We start from the raw sequence: 15,328 nt of genomic DNA, 5'->3' as shown, positions 1-15,328 counted from the left end.
CTGCTGCCAGGCTTCTTCCTCAGTCACGGTAATTATCCCCCAGGGCCCCCAACTGCTTCTCTCAGTTCTGGCTTCCAACAAGTCCACCTCCCTAGGTTATCAGCTACTACTTTGAATCTACCTGTAAAAATCGTTCAAGTTCGCTTCCCTCTCCATGGAACCTGGGCACATACTGTTTGAGGAAGGAATCTAGACAGCTTTCAAGTGTCCCAGAATATTCTATGATAGTTAAGAAGCTCCCTGCACAGTTTGGAAGCTGGTTTGCCAGAGGCCACAAAGAACCTCTAAGATCCTCTGCACTCCAGCCAAGAAAAGTTCCACCTCTGGCTCAGTCAAGGCATTTCTTAGCTGAACAAAACATACCACATAGTTAAAAAAAGAGACCTGGTATTAAGAGGCAGCAGGATAGAGAGGTAGCCACATAGATATATATACATTCACTGGATAAAGGGGAAAAAAGTCAGTCCTAAACATATCTGAATATATTCAAAATAGCTTTTATAATTCTCTGCTTCACTTAATACGAAATATTTCTGAATGTAAAAAATGAGTCACGACTTCCTTGTTGGTACAGTGGATAAGAATCTGCCTGCCGACATAGGCGACATGAGTTCGACCCCTGGTCAGGGAAGATTCCACATGCAGTGGACCACCTAAAGCCCCTGCACCACAACTACTGAAACCTCACTCTAGAGCCTGCAAGCCACAACTACTGATTCAGCATTACATCTGCTGAAGCTTGCGCGCCTATAGGCTGTGCCCCGCAACAAGAGAAGCCACCACAACTAGAAGGGATGAGTAGAGAATGATGATGCCAGGCTCGGCAACTAGAGAGTAGTCCCTACACATTTGAGAGCAAACAGAAGGAGAAATAGCCAGATGTTCTCATCTTGAGCTACTAAGGAACTTGCCCAATCCATTCAAGACTACCAAATACAGTCAGCAGGGGTAGTTATGAGGCTGGCATGGAGAATCTATGCAATTTTCATCTTACTCATAGGGGAATACTGCTGGCATATTGTTTTATTCTTAGATATATTTATAACATGGTTATTTAATTGTAATGCTAGTCTGTAGCCACACCTTTATTTCTTCAATCCTAAAGTGATAATTTTCAGGTAAATAAATTCTGAGTTTTAGATTATTTAATGAACCCTATTCAGCCTCTCATGAAGCATTCTCTACTCATCCCTTTTAGCATAAGAAACATACATCTTAGCTAAACTTTTTAAAGATGTATAGATGATAGGAAATATCTGTCTATAATATACAATTAAGCAAGTCAACTCCCTCTAACCCTCTTGTGAGATTATCAGATACACCCAAATTTAATTTGTTTAATCTGTTTAGGCTCCAGTTAAGATACTGCCAACTAATGATCACTTGGATCTGTTCAAGTGATTGGATCTATTCAATCTGTAGCGTAATTGTTCAAAGAGATTTCACAAAGTGAAACACTGATTTAATTCATGCACAATTAGGCAGAGTGTTATTAAAAATTACTTACTGAAAGAAAGTTGAAATACAGAGCAAACAATCTGGTCAGTCTGAATGTTAGGGATGACCAGGAAGTGAGTCCTCATGCTCTGATTAGATATCTTCGGCAGCCTCACACCTCAGCTCAGCATAGTCCCTATGTCCTGACTGGTGAAAATGCAAAGCTGGGGTCATTATCCAACTACCTTGCCCTTCTTAGCTAAAACTAACAGAAGCGTGTTGAAAACCTTTTGCTAGAATATACGTGTTTAAAAACTGAGCATGATACAATAGCATACAGTAAGAGGTGAAGGTCTCCTGCCTCCAGCGGCCCTCCACAGTCCCATTCTTCAGGGGTAAACCACTGCCAACAGGGTGGTGTATAACCTTCCAGGTTTCTCTTCTATACCCATATAAATATAGAATATTCTACAAAAATGAGGCAACTCTATACACAGTTCTAGAACGTGCCTTTTCATTCTTAAGTTGGAAATGAGAAATGAACAGTCTAAGATAAGGAGCGATGATTCAGAGGAAAACATCATATGTTAAAAGAATTTTCAGATTCCAGATGTAAAGAGATGACCAAATGAGTCAAAAATCAGTCATTATTCAATACAGATTTAAATTTTCTTTCTGAGTTACCTATTTCTCCTAGGTTAAGAGAAGTAAAATTACTAAACCCAACTATGTCCAAAAATAAATGCCAAACACCAAACCACACAATACACAACCTTATATTACGGTTCCTTTGTTTTCCATAAGTAGTATCTTCTAGTCTACATATTTGTTGGAAATACTATTTAGACAGGATATTCTATTTGAGGAAGCAGGATCGGTTTGGCATTCAGAGCTTCCCTCCTTCTGAGGTGTTCAGTCACATTTCTAGTAGTGACTCCTGTGTGGTCTAATGCAATCTTGTGCAGACAATGCAACCCTTTAACTAAAACTTTAAAGTTCTCTGGGTTTAAGAACACTTTATATCAATATACAATTTCCAGTTTCAAGCTGTCTTAAAATATGGTGAAAAGAAACATCTGAATATATGTATTTCTAAATCCGGGAAATCATTTCAATAGTGATCACTTCTAAGAAATAAGCAGTGGAAGTTCATCCATTTCTGATGATCTTCTCATTGCTTAAGGTGATAAGGTCTAACAACTCAGACGGAAAACTTTAATCTTGTGATCATTGTGGGCTACATGTTCATGGTATATATTTAAAAAAAGACCAAATGACTTAGTTTTTTTTTCTTCATTGAATTGTCTTTGTATAGACATTGTTTAATAGAAAATTTATCATTAATAGAAAGAAGGAAATTCATTTTCTGAAATCCTTACATGAAATGAAGTTACTAAGGAAAGAACTGGCTTTTAGTGCTGATGTTCTCAGATTTACTATTCACTCTTTCATTGCAGAGTGATAAACTTTGCTCACCTTGTAACAACTTTAAAAATGGGACTGTTCACTGTATTTACCAACCCTGCCATTTCTCAGCATAATTATAGGATATATCCTGAACAGAAAAGTTGTTTATAGTCGATGCTAAAAAAAAACACAACTAAAAGAGTAATATCTTCTCCTCCTCTTCCACTCTGTTTCTCTATCCATCTGATAGCCAGCATGGATTTTTATTGTTTCTCCACATATTGCAGTTGTATATTTCTGAAACAACCTTAGCTTAAGAGATTCTATTTAAATCATGTTTGATGTGCCATGTGACATTTTGAAATAGCTTATGGTAAAGCAATGAGCTCTCTTACAGGCAGATGTTATGATGCTCTTAGTAACTTTTATGAATAGAATTCTATATATACATTCAAGGGCAAGTCTTTTCTTCCAAGATTGAAGATGGTCTAACAGCTCAACAAGATAAGCTATTATGAACAAAACTAGGACTAAATCTGGTCAAAATCAATTTACTTCAGCTGTTCATCAATTAAATTTAAGACTCTTAAAACTAATTTATCCTGAAATTTTATAGTTATCACACATAGTTTTTCATTTTCCAGGTGAGATAATAAGCATAGAAATTGAAAATACTACCAACCTTTATTGTATTAAAAATAAAAAGAGATAATATACTTAATATTAAATAATCCATATTTGAAATTCTTGACTTGGGTGTGATTTGCTTGGGAGAGAAGTGTTCATTTGGATAAAGGCTTTTTTTCATTTGTTTTCTTTCTGACATTCTATGAATTCAGACAAAATAATCAATCTGCACTCAGCTTTAGCTAAGCAGCTGTAAAATGTCCTCATCTGAAACTGTAAGCAGGACCTGGAATCAAATCCAGAGAAACTAAGACACAAATTTATTCAAAAAGAATATAACACACCCTTTTACTGAAAACAAAAGTGAAACTAAGTTAAATAAATGGATTGTCCTTTTTTTTTTTTTAACACCAGTTACTCAAGTCTACCATTCTTATTCAATTAACCATTAGCCCAGGCAGTATTTATTTACCATACATCCTCCCAAAACCCTAACCTAAACCCTGTTACTTGGGTTAATTTAAGAAATTAAGTAATTGACTGCTTTGATCTCCTTGTTGACCAAGGGACTCTCAAGAGTCTTCCTTAGCACCACAATCTGAAAGCATCAATTCCAGTCAATCCAAAAGGAAATCAACTCTGAATATTCATTTGAAGGACTGATGCTAAAGCTGAAGCTTCAATACTTTGGCCAGTGATGTGATGAGCCAACTCACTGGAAAAGACGCTGATGCTGGGAAAGATTGAGGGCAGGAGAAGGGGTTGACAGAGGATGAGATGGTTGGATGGTATCATTGACTCAATGGACACAAGTTTAAGCAAATTCACGGAGATAGTGAAGGACAGGGAAGCCTGGTGTGCTTCAGTCCATGGGTTGCAATTTGTCAGACACTTTAATTTCTTGTTGCTAGTTTCTGAACAACAAGAAATTAAATAATTAGAAAAAAGCAAATTAAAAATAGGATTTTACTTTTTGTCAATCAAGTTGTCCAGGTTTTTAAAACAACTATGAGTAAAAATGTGAGGAAATGGATAAAAATGTGGGAAAAAATGATTTTCTAAAATTTGACCATTATATCAATATTAAAAACACTTGGCAATTTGATCCAACAACTCTCTTTTTGTTAAAGTCTACTTTTTCTGAAAAAACAATTGCTCAAGGAAATAGAATTCGAGGATGTTCATTACCTTGGATATACAATAGCAAAACATAAACAAAATTTTACAAAATAATATATTTAAATAATTTAAAATGGCACAAAGTTATGGGGAATCTTTGTTTTATGTATTTCTAAAGATTAAAAAATTAATAATAAGAAGAATGTCCTTATATATAGGTTGTAATTATAAATGGGTAAAGGCAAGTCTTTCTATATAATGTCATGTAGAACTACCACACACCCATCTGCACAGAAGTCACAAGCTAGACATGCCTTAATTTGTTCAATTTTTCCTGCTTTAATGTATATCTTGATTATTCTATGTGCTGATTTAACTTATTTCATCAAAAAGGTGATATAAATGGCTAATAAAAATTAAAATCCTGACTTCAAGAGTAATCAAACAGAACAAATTAAAATTAAAATGTTATTTTTTAAGCATATCAGATTAGTGAAGATTTTCAAAATGACAGTCTTTAAATCCTGGTTTATTCAGTGGGGTGGTCACTTACTTATACGTAAGCACATACATGTTCTCTAGAGGCCAACTAGGTCACATGTATCTAGAATTTTGAAAGTATTTTTTTTTTCTATTCAGTAATGGTATATCAAGGATTCTTTAATAAAAATGATAAAAATATAAAGCCATTTCTATTCATCTATTTATCACTGTTTATAACAGCCTGAATATTCAAATATTAAAAATGAAACATTTATCTCATAGACTCTTACGCAGACACTAAGTACCAGGATCAACAAGGATTATCACTGAAATAAGGAAATGCTCAAAAATAATTACTAGAATAAACTGGATGCAAAACTCTAGGTAAGAAGCATATACACATAATATAATAATATAATATAAACATAATATAGTAAAAACTGTCCTGAAAAGAATATACCAAATTTTCTAGTGGATATACTTGGAGGGAGTAAAGAGTGGTTTTATATTCTTTGTATTTGAATGAATTTTTAAAAAAATTTCTACTTTTAAAGTAAGAATTAAAAAAAGAAAATGCATGCCTCACTACAAAATTCATGGTGCTGCTGCTGCTGCTGCTAAGTCGCTTCAGTCGTGTCCGACTCTATGCGACCCCATAGACGGCAGCCCACCAGGCTCCCCCATCCCTGGGATTCTCCAGGCAAGAACACTGGAATGGGTTGCCATTTCCTTCTCCAATGCATGAAAGTGAAAAGTGAAAATGAAGTCGCTCAGTCGTGCCAGACTCTAGCGACCCCATGGACTGCAGCCCACCAGGCTCCTCTGTCCATGGGATTTTCCAGGCAAGAGTACTGGAGTGGGGTGCCATTGCTTTCTCCATGGTGCTGCTATCTTTCATCTATAAAACAGATTGGCTAGATTCATGTTAAAGGTCTTTTAATTTGATTCCAATTTATTAACCCAATCTTATCTCTAATGAGTACCCAACTCTACCACTGAACTCTATCTCTGATGGTCATCAAACATGTTATGTTCCCTCCAGAGTCCACCCAAGCTCATCTAATCAGGCCTAGAGCTTCTCTTCTTTCCTAAGATTTTTCAATCATCATTTCTGATGGAACTATTTTAAGCCAACATCAGCTATTCATGATACTCTAAGTTAAGTCTGGTAATCACACAAAATCACCTTTAACCCTGATTCCAATTAACTCAGCACACTAATTCAGAAGGAAACTCCTTTTGAAGACAAGACTACCATCATTATTTGTTAATATTAATCATAACAACAACTGTGATCATAACAAGCATAGCTGATAAAGTTTATTGAGAATTTTCTATTTACAAGGAGGCACTGTGTCAACTCCATTTAATGTTCAGAAAACTCTTTTCACAGATGAGAAAACTGAGACTCAATTAGGATACATACTTTTTCCAAGGAGATGTAGCTAGTGTGGATCTGAGATTCAAATCTAGCTCTGTCTGAGATCAATATACTCTATTCTGCCAATTTGCTAATGGAAATTCACTAGATCATTTTGCATATATTTTTAGTGATTAACTTCATTCCCATGTAGCTAAGTTAAAATGATGTGTTGAGCTACAAAATTTTCTTTTACATATAAGTTCAGTTCAGTTCAGTTCAGTCACTCAGTCATGTCCGACTCTTTGCAACCCCATGAACTGCAGCACGCCAGGCCTCCCTGTCCATCACCAACTCCCGGAGTTCACTCAAACTCACGTCCATCGAGTCGGTGATGCCATCCAGCCATCTCATCCTCTGTCGTCCCCTTCTCCTCCTGCCCCCAATCTCTCCCAGCATCAGAGTCCTTTCCAATGAGTCAACTCTTCGCATGAGGTGGCCAAAGTATTGGAGTTTCAGCTTTAGCATCAGTCCTTCCAAAGAGCAGATACAAAAAGCAATGATAATTTTCATTGAATTTCATTATATTCTAACATATTTACCTGTATAGGACCAGCCAATCTCTTCAACAAGTTTTCTCTGTTGTCTGTAGTATCCATAAATCCAATCTACAACCAAAAAAAAAAAAAAAATCAATTGATCAATGTGTAGAAAAATATATGTGTACAAATTTTAAAAAACATAAGAAGCCCAAAGCACCATTCATACAATAATGGTCCTCGATTACTCTTTTCTATGTCATATTCACAATTTCCACTTCCACCATTATAGACTCCACCATCCCTGTTCTGGTAATTAGTGTAACTTTTAGCACGGCACATTTTAAAACTGCTAAAGTTCAGGCAGAGACAAAGAAGGTATTCTGTGAAAAGCATGAGCAACCTAGAGGATTTCATCTCATAGAGTGACTAGGGTCAGAAAGGACAGCTCATTTTCTCTTTAGATTTTTCTTACCATTCCCTCGATTGAATACTTGAAATCCTACTAACTAGTGATGCTTTTCAAGTTACAACCCACGTTGTATCTGTAAATGCTTTTAGGAGATCCAGAGGTTACCATATTTTCAAAATTTACTTCTCTTATAAGGCACAACAAAATTAATAGTCTTGAAGAAATGGAAATTTCAGTGTGTGTGCGTGTGTGTGTGTGTTGGCTGGGAGAAAGCTTGTGTTAGATGGTGTAAGTGAATTTGTCTCTTAGAGGAACAGCGATGCCTGAGGGTGATAATCCAGTGGGAAGCTTGGGGCATCGTAAAATATGGGCTCTTCATGACTTAGAGAGAGAAGCTCTAGTTCTTGAACATGGGGCAAGGGCTGCAGAAGGGAAAATGGATGGAAGCCAAAGGCTCACTCTGAATAGTTCAGAATTTTGCCTGGAGTCATGCCTGTACCCAAGAAACGGGGATGTTATGAACCATTCTCCTCCTCGTGCTACTGTCCCTTTATTCCAGCCTGTCTTAACACTAGTACGCCGTTTCAGCTACATTGTGAGCAAAATACATCTTTGTGGGCAAGGCTTCGAAGCTGATCAGCGTTGACAAAACTGTTTCTGTAGAAAAGGCGACAGGAATTTCCTGGTTGCCTGGTGGTTAGAATTCCAGGCTTTCACTGCTGTGGTGAGTTCAGTCCCTGTTTAGGGAACTGAGATCCTGAAAGTCACATGGCATGACCAAAAAAAGAAAAGGCTACAAATAGCTAGTTTACAAATGAACATGTGGAACATTACATATTCATAAATTGGGGTTCTGTCCATATGGTTTTCATTTGAATACAAGGATTTATTTATACCATACTATAGATATACATACATATTATATATATTTCTCATCAATTTTGAAGAGAGACTTATTTCCTCTTATTCTCTTTACACAGATGTTTTCTCCTTTTTTGACAGTTCCCAATTTAAGGGAGGCAAATATCTCAAGGACATTTCAGAAATTATTTTTCTTCTATTCCATGTTATACACAATCTGATTAGCAGAATATGTCAATACATACTAAAATTTTACAAAAACTTAAAAGCAAGCTATCTTACAGAAATACACATTCTGAATCCATAGATTATTGAAAACCAAAACCTACCTTGGAGAAAGCAAAAAAATTGTTTTAAAAATTTATCTACCCATAAATATACGTAAATATTCTATTGGCTATGTAGCACATTTCAACAAACATTTGTTCTGATAATGTTTTATTGAAATATGATTTACACACCTTACAATTCACCCAGGAAAGTGTACAACTTAATGGCACTTACTATATTCACAGAGTTATACAATCATCACTACAGAAAATTTTAAAACATCTTTATTATCTCCCCAAAGAAACCTCATACCTTTAGCTGCCATCCCCAACCCCACCTCAACCTCCATTAATTTATAGATTTGGATATTCCAGATATTTCTAAATACATAATCATGCAATACATCGCTTTTTATGGCTGGCTTCTTTAACTTAGCATAATTAATGTTTTCAGGGTTTATACATGTTGTAGAATATATGAGTACTTCATTCCTTTTTTTTTTAACTTTTTATTTTGTATTGGAGTATAGTCAATTAACAATGTTGTGACAGTTTCAGGTGAATATCCCCTGGAGAAGGAAATGGCAACCCACTCCAGTATTTTTGCCTGGAGAATTCCACGAACAGAAGAGCCTGGTGGGTGACAGTCCATGGAGTCACAAAGAGCTGGACACGACTGAGCAACTAACACTTTCACTTTTCATTCATGTATCTGGGTTTCTCTGGTGGCTCAGCTGATAAAGAAATCCAACTGCCAATGCAGAAGACACAAGAGACTTGGGTTTGATCCCTGGGTCAGAAAGATCCCCTGGAGTAGGAAATGGCAACCCACTCCAGTATTTCGTGCCTGGAAAACTCCATGGACAGAGGAGCCTGGCGGGTCCCAGTCCATGGGGTGCAAAAAGTCAGACACGACTGAGCACGTATGCAGCCACATACACGTATCCATTCTCCCCACACTTCCCTCCCATCCAGGCTGCCATAGAACACTGCATGTGCTATACAGTGGGCCATTACTGGTTATCCATTTAAAATACCGCAGTGTAATACTTCACTCCTTCTTATTGTCTAATAGGATCCCATTGTTCGGTGACCAAGATGGCCTTAAAGCTCCCCTCAGCTTCACTAAACTTTGGACAGGCTACTTCCTAGCTCTATGTTTCTGACCTCCTATTTCTTCCAGCATTTCATTTAGAAAACTTACACATTCTTTCTTTGTTACTTTGAGAAGTAAATCTTTTTAAATAGCCCATATGCCATTCTACAACTAGGACTGTACTTATCAACACTAAGGAAAACATCTCTCTGAAAAGCAACTATCAAAGGAAATAAGCACCCTTATCTCCCATGTTCTGTAGGAGGGTAGGAGCCTAACTTCCATTGAGGTGTCTTGCTCCAAGTTGTAAAAACTACTTCTGTCATAATGATATAGGCTTATTTTTCTTTTGAGTGGAGCCAACTAGCAAATGCAGATGGCGGATGACTTTCTCTGATGTCCTGAATTACATTTACACTGGGATCAACCCAGCTCTCAAAACACCTTACTTTCTCGGCCTTATCAGAGTTGAGTTCAGATTCGGGTCTGCCTTCTTGCCCTACTGCGACTGCCTTGCATAAAGTTTTCTCTGCCTGTTTCATGTTGTACGCTGCAATTTTTGTTTTGATGTTGGCTATGCCACTTTCTATTTATCCATTCATCAACTGTTGGACACTTGGGTTGTATCCTCTTTGAGGCTATCATGAAAAATACTGCTTTGAATTTGATTTTCTACTTAAAAATTAAACATTAGGCTCATAACCCATTTTTTAGCATTGTCCATAAAAGGGTAGTCATTTAAGGTTAAATTCTGGGGACAAGCGTTTTTTCGTGATCAAGGAATACATACAACTAGATGTGAGGACCTCAAAGGTCATTTGATTCAGAATTTAACAGCCTACAAAAATTCCTATTTTAGAGATAAGACAAATTTTTTCAATGGAAATTTAAGTGGTTTGTACAGGCAAAAAGTGACAAAAATGGAAACAATAATCCATGATTCCTGCCTCCTACTCACTAAGTCTTCCCCAATATCAAGGGTTCCTAACAATCTGGAGTTACTGGTTATTCTTTTAAGTTCTCTGCCTGAGTAGGAACCTCTTCAAGAGAAACAAAACAAAACAAACAAAAAATTTACTGGGGTTGAATTTCCCAGCAGGAATTATTTGGGCAAATAAATTAAAGAGAATTGATCTTATATATATCTGATCTGACCTGGCCATCACTTGGAATTTTCCTCTGAAACTCTGCCCTGCCCACAGGGAAAATATTTATTCTCATCATTTATGTTTTGAATAAAAACATTTTTTAAAATGTAAAGACATTTTTGACATATAAATGCATTTTGGTGATTTCAGAAGACCAAATGCCATGTAGAACCTATAATTAACAAGTATTCCATTGAAAAAAATAAAACAGTAAGCTCTTGTTTTAATGATTCAGGCTAAAGGACGACAGCAAAATATCAGCAGATTTTAGCTTTCCTTGTAGGGCTTTATTGCTACACAATCAGCATTTGTCCTTGGTTTTTAATTACTTACATTAAGAAAGCTTTTTTCAATACAAGATTCCCAGGTGTTGGTAGCTCTCTTCAGTTCCTTTATGTATTGTTCCCTTAATTGTTACTTCAAACAATCCGTTACACATTCATATGCTAATTACATGGTCCTTGGGCGTGAGAGAGTACCCCACTTTTAAAATTCTGCTTAGAGGTCTGATAGATGAGATGTGATAGCTCCAATGAACAAGAAAAAAAGAACCTAGGTTCACTTTTTTTTGTTGCATTGTATACTTTGAAAACCAGTAAATCCTATATCGAGTCTATCAAAGTGCTTACATATTTTAAAGTCAATTAAAATAATGAAATATAGAATTTTTTTTTGTTTCTGTGGGTTTGAGCTTCCTTAGCTTATATATTTTGTTGCTTTCTGTTTAAAAGTATTTGCTCCGTCTGTTTCAGTGTGAGTGTTTTGTAGGGATAAAACTAAGAAATAAATTTCAAGAATGATTGGTACACATGAAGCAGAGTAAGAACATAAACATTAGTAAACCTTTTTAAAAGGTAACTCTAAAATTTGTCCTGAAAAATTATTCTTCATGAAGGGGCTACCAAAATTGAGAGAAATTTGGTTTATACTATTTTAGGTAACTTTAAATGTCACTGCTTCAATCTATTCAAGCTTATACTTATTGTGATCATTTACTTATTTTGTAAACATTTATATGCCACATATGCCTTTACTTTTCTTTAGATCCACATAATGGAAATCTCAGTTCTGATAACAACTACAGGGAAGATGTATATAAATTCAGCATTTTTTGCTTATTTTTTTTAAACAAAGAAAAACTCAAGGTGCTCATTTTGTACTAAAATATCACTACAAATATTCTGAACTACATAAATGCCTCTGATTTTTCCCTGAATGGCTAAAGAAAGTCTCTGCTTTATGCTGATCAACAATTCATCACCTGCATTCTACCATATAATCTAACAGCCATGCTCTGACAAAACACACACACACACACACACACACACAATGTTATTATGAGGCCAAATGTAAGTCAGAAAAGAAATAGAGTGGTCCACAGAAAAAGACTTCCCAGGTGGCACTAGTGGTAAAGAACCCTCCTGCCAATGCAGGGGACGTCAGAGACCTGGGTTCAGTCCCTGGGTTGAGAAGGTCCCCTGGAGGAGGGCATGGCAACCCACTCCAGTATTCTCCCCTGGAGATTCCCATGGAAGCAGAAGCCTGGCAGGCTACAGTCCATACGGTCTCAAAGAGTTGAACATGACTGAAGCGACTTAGTAACACATAAGCAGAAAAAGAAACTTCAGGTAGAAAACAGCCACAGATAAAAATCTGAAGACTGGGATGGGATTCTGAAACTGGATTTCTCAAAGTAGACTTTTCCAAGGTAAATGATACTTGTATATTTCACAGCCTTTAAAAATATCACTAAGGAACTTCAGAGGAGGGGGAAAAGGAAGTCAGTTGATGGGAGAAATCTGGAAAGGTAGAGAAGAAGGAAAAGAATTAGAAATGAATCCTTAAAGCTTTTGAGTATAGACTTTGATGAGGAAAGACTTGGGAGAGGGACCAAAATGTTTCATATAGAGGAAGGGCATTGACCCCAAGAAGTGGCAAACCAGGGATTTGGGCAGCCAGCTGGGCTCTCCTATGGGGGCTGTATAGGTCCCTGCTGCTGCTCCTGCTAAGTCACTTCAGTCGTGTCCGACTCTGTGTGACCCCATGGATGGCAGCCACCAGGTTCCCCCGTCCCTGGGATTCTCCAGGCAAGAACACTGGAGTGGGTTGCCATTTCCCTCTCCAATGCATGAAAGTAAAAAGTGAAAGTGAAGTCGCTCAGTCGTGTCCGGCTCTTAGCAACCCCATGGACTACAGCCCACCAGGCTCCTCCGCCCATGGGATTTTCCAGGCAAGAGTACTGGAGTGGGGTACCATTGCCTTCTCTGGTATAGGTCCCTAGGGACTTATTTTTGGTGATGGCTCACCATGATACAAAGGTCACATCAATTTTCACTTTTTGTTTTCATCTTATCCTCTCCTCTTGTCTAGAATTCCTTTCAAAACAAGAAAAACATACTGGAAAGTGTTAAATATATTTTGTATATTGAGTATACTTTAAAGAAAAATATTAAATAAACAAGCACAGAAACGAAGAAATATTTCTAACTGACGTGAAAGAGGTAGAGGGCAGTAGAAGAAAATAGGTCAGTGGCTACTGACCACTTGAAGAAGCAGCTGGAAAAGCCCGTAAACAGACTAGGATTATCAGAGTGATTGACAGATACAGATAAGGCTGACGGGCCAGTGATAATAAAGATTGATGGTTACAGGAGTCATAACCATCAATTACTGAAAACAAAAGAAGAGCAGTCCCCTCTCAGAGAAGAAAAAAAGTAAAATCAGAAATGAGTTTCTTTAAGAAGAAAATCAGCTGTGAACACATCATCTGGCTACAAAAGTCTTTTATTCCTTTAGATATTCTATTGTCAATATCTTTGTAAAGGAAGCTGAGTTTATGATTCAAGGGATCTAAACCAAAACCTTGATGAGTCAACCAAGGCAAAGTTTCCAAACAAAATTAAATCTGCTATATTGTGAGTACACCAGAGAGTCCATAAAATCATAATACCATACATGGCAGGCTTGACCCGTGTATTTTCCTGTCATTCAATGTTGAGTATTAGTTTGCTTTTGAACTGTGTTAGCACATTTTTTTAGGGCTTCCCTGTGGCTCAGCTAGTAAAGAATCTATCTGCAATGCAGGAGACCTGGGTTTGATCCCTGGGTTGGGAAGATCCCCTGAAGAAGGGAAAGGCTACCCACTCCAGTATTCTGACCTGGAGAATTCCATAGTCCATGGGGTCTCAAAGAGTCTGACACAACTGAATGACTGTCACATATCCCATTTTTACCTATCTGGAATATATACTTGTATCCAGTATATATGCAAAGACATTTGTGAAACATAATTTAATTAATTATGGTAACTCAGGTAACTTGTTTAGTGCATATTTATAGTTCAAACACGACACTGTTAATTACTACAGATGTAACTTTTAAAAATACACATATATTCAGTTCAGTTCAGTTCAGTTGCTCAGTAGTGTTTGACTCTTTGCAACCCTATGAACTGCAGCACGCCAGGCCTCCCTGTACATCAGCAACTCCTGGAACTCACCCAAACCCATGTCCATCGAATCAATGATGCCATCCAACCATCTCATCCTCTCTCATCCCTTTCTCCTCCTGCCCTCAATCTTTCCCAGCATCAGGGTATTTTCAAATGAGTCAGCTCTTCGCATCAGGTGGCCAAAGTACTGGATTTTCAGCTTTAGCATTAGTCCTTCCAATGAACACCCAGGACTGATCTCCTTTAGAATGGACTGGTTGGATCTCCTTGCAGTCCAAGGGACTCTCAAGAGTCTTCTCCAACACTACAGTTCAAAAGCATCAATTCTTCTGCACTCAGCTTTCTTTATAGTCCAACTCTCACATCCATACATGACCACTGGAAAAACCGTAGCCTTGACTAGATGGAACTTTGTTGGCAAAGTAAAGTCTCTGCTTTTAAATATGCTGTCTAGGCTGGTCATAACTTTTCTTTCAAGGAGTAAGTGTCTTTTAATTTCATGGCTGCAATCACCTCCCCCAAACCACCTGTCTTCCAATTCCAACTGTTTTCCAAGGTTAGAAAAAAGAATATCATTAGTTTTCTCCCCTCTGTAGAGGTTTAAAAATATAAGTACTTTTTACTGTTTCAAAACTTAAATTGCAGCTTATCTCCAAACAGAAGGGCACATGAATTCATATTATTAAAGATAAGAATTCTGGAAAAATATGAGTTATTAGAGTACAGGTGATTTCTTTATTTAATGATAAGGTTAAAGAGATGAAAAAGCAGATCCTTGAGGCACTGGTAAATTGTAAAAAGAGATGGAAAGATTGAACCTAATGGACAATGTGAAAAACAGGGAGCCATTTCCTCCATATGTTTGTTTTGGTAGTCAGATGTCCAATTAAATACACATTTTTCACAGGACTAGGGAAGGGTTTGGAGGTGAGCAATTATATCTTAGTGCTCCTTAGACACTGAGGACTGTGTATACCTTCCAGAGAGGGTTTGTACATTGGCAATATGTCTACCAAACCTATTCAATGAAAACTCAAAATATTCATAGGCTTGTCTTGGAAAGTCACCAGGATATTTTCTTAGATATGTTTTACCTAATGTGATTTATCTATATTCATA

The 15,328-nt window shown here is 37.0% G+C and overlaps 1 protein-coding gene across 1 annotated transcript in view; it reads right to left on the bottom strand.

Annotated features, from left to right (window-relative positions):
• PTPRZ1 (protein tyrosine phosphatase receptor type Z1) overlaps positions 1-15,328 on the bottom strand; it is a 207,980-nt gene that overhangs the window by 142,446 nt on the left and 50,206 nt on the right. The window contains exon 2 of the mRNA XM_069588278.1: positions 7,036-7,101. Coding sequence (XP_069444379.1) covers positions 7,036-7,101 — 66 coding nt within the window. The remainder of the gene's footprint in view (positions 1-7,035; positions 7,102-15,328) is intronic.

The sequence above is a fragment of the Ovis canadensis genome, chromosome 4 (genome assembly GCF_042477335.2).
Source record: "Ovis canadensis isolate MfBH-ARS-UI-01 breed Bighorn chromosome 4, ARS-UI_OviCan_v2, whole genome shotgun sequence".
Lineage (NCBI taxonomy): Eukaryota > Metazoa > Chordata > Mammalia > Artiodactyla > Bovidae > Ovis > Ovis canadensis.
Note: the sequence above shows the minus strand (reverse complement) of the source record. Positions and strands in the feature narration are given on the sequence as shown.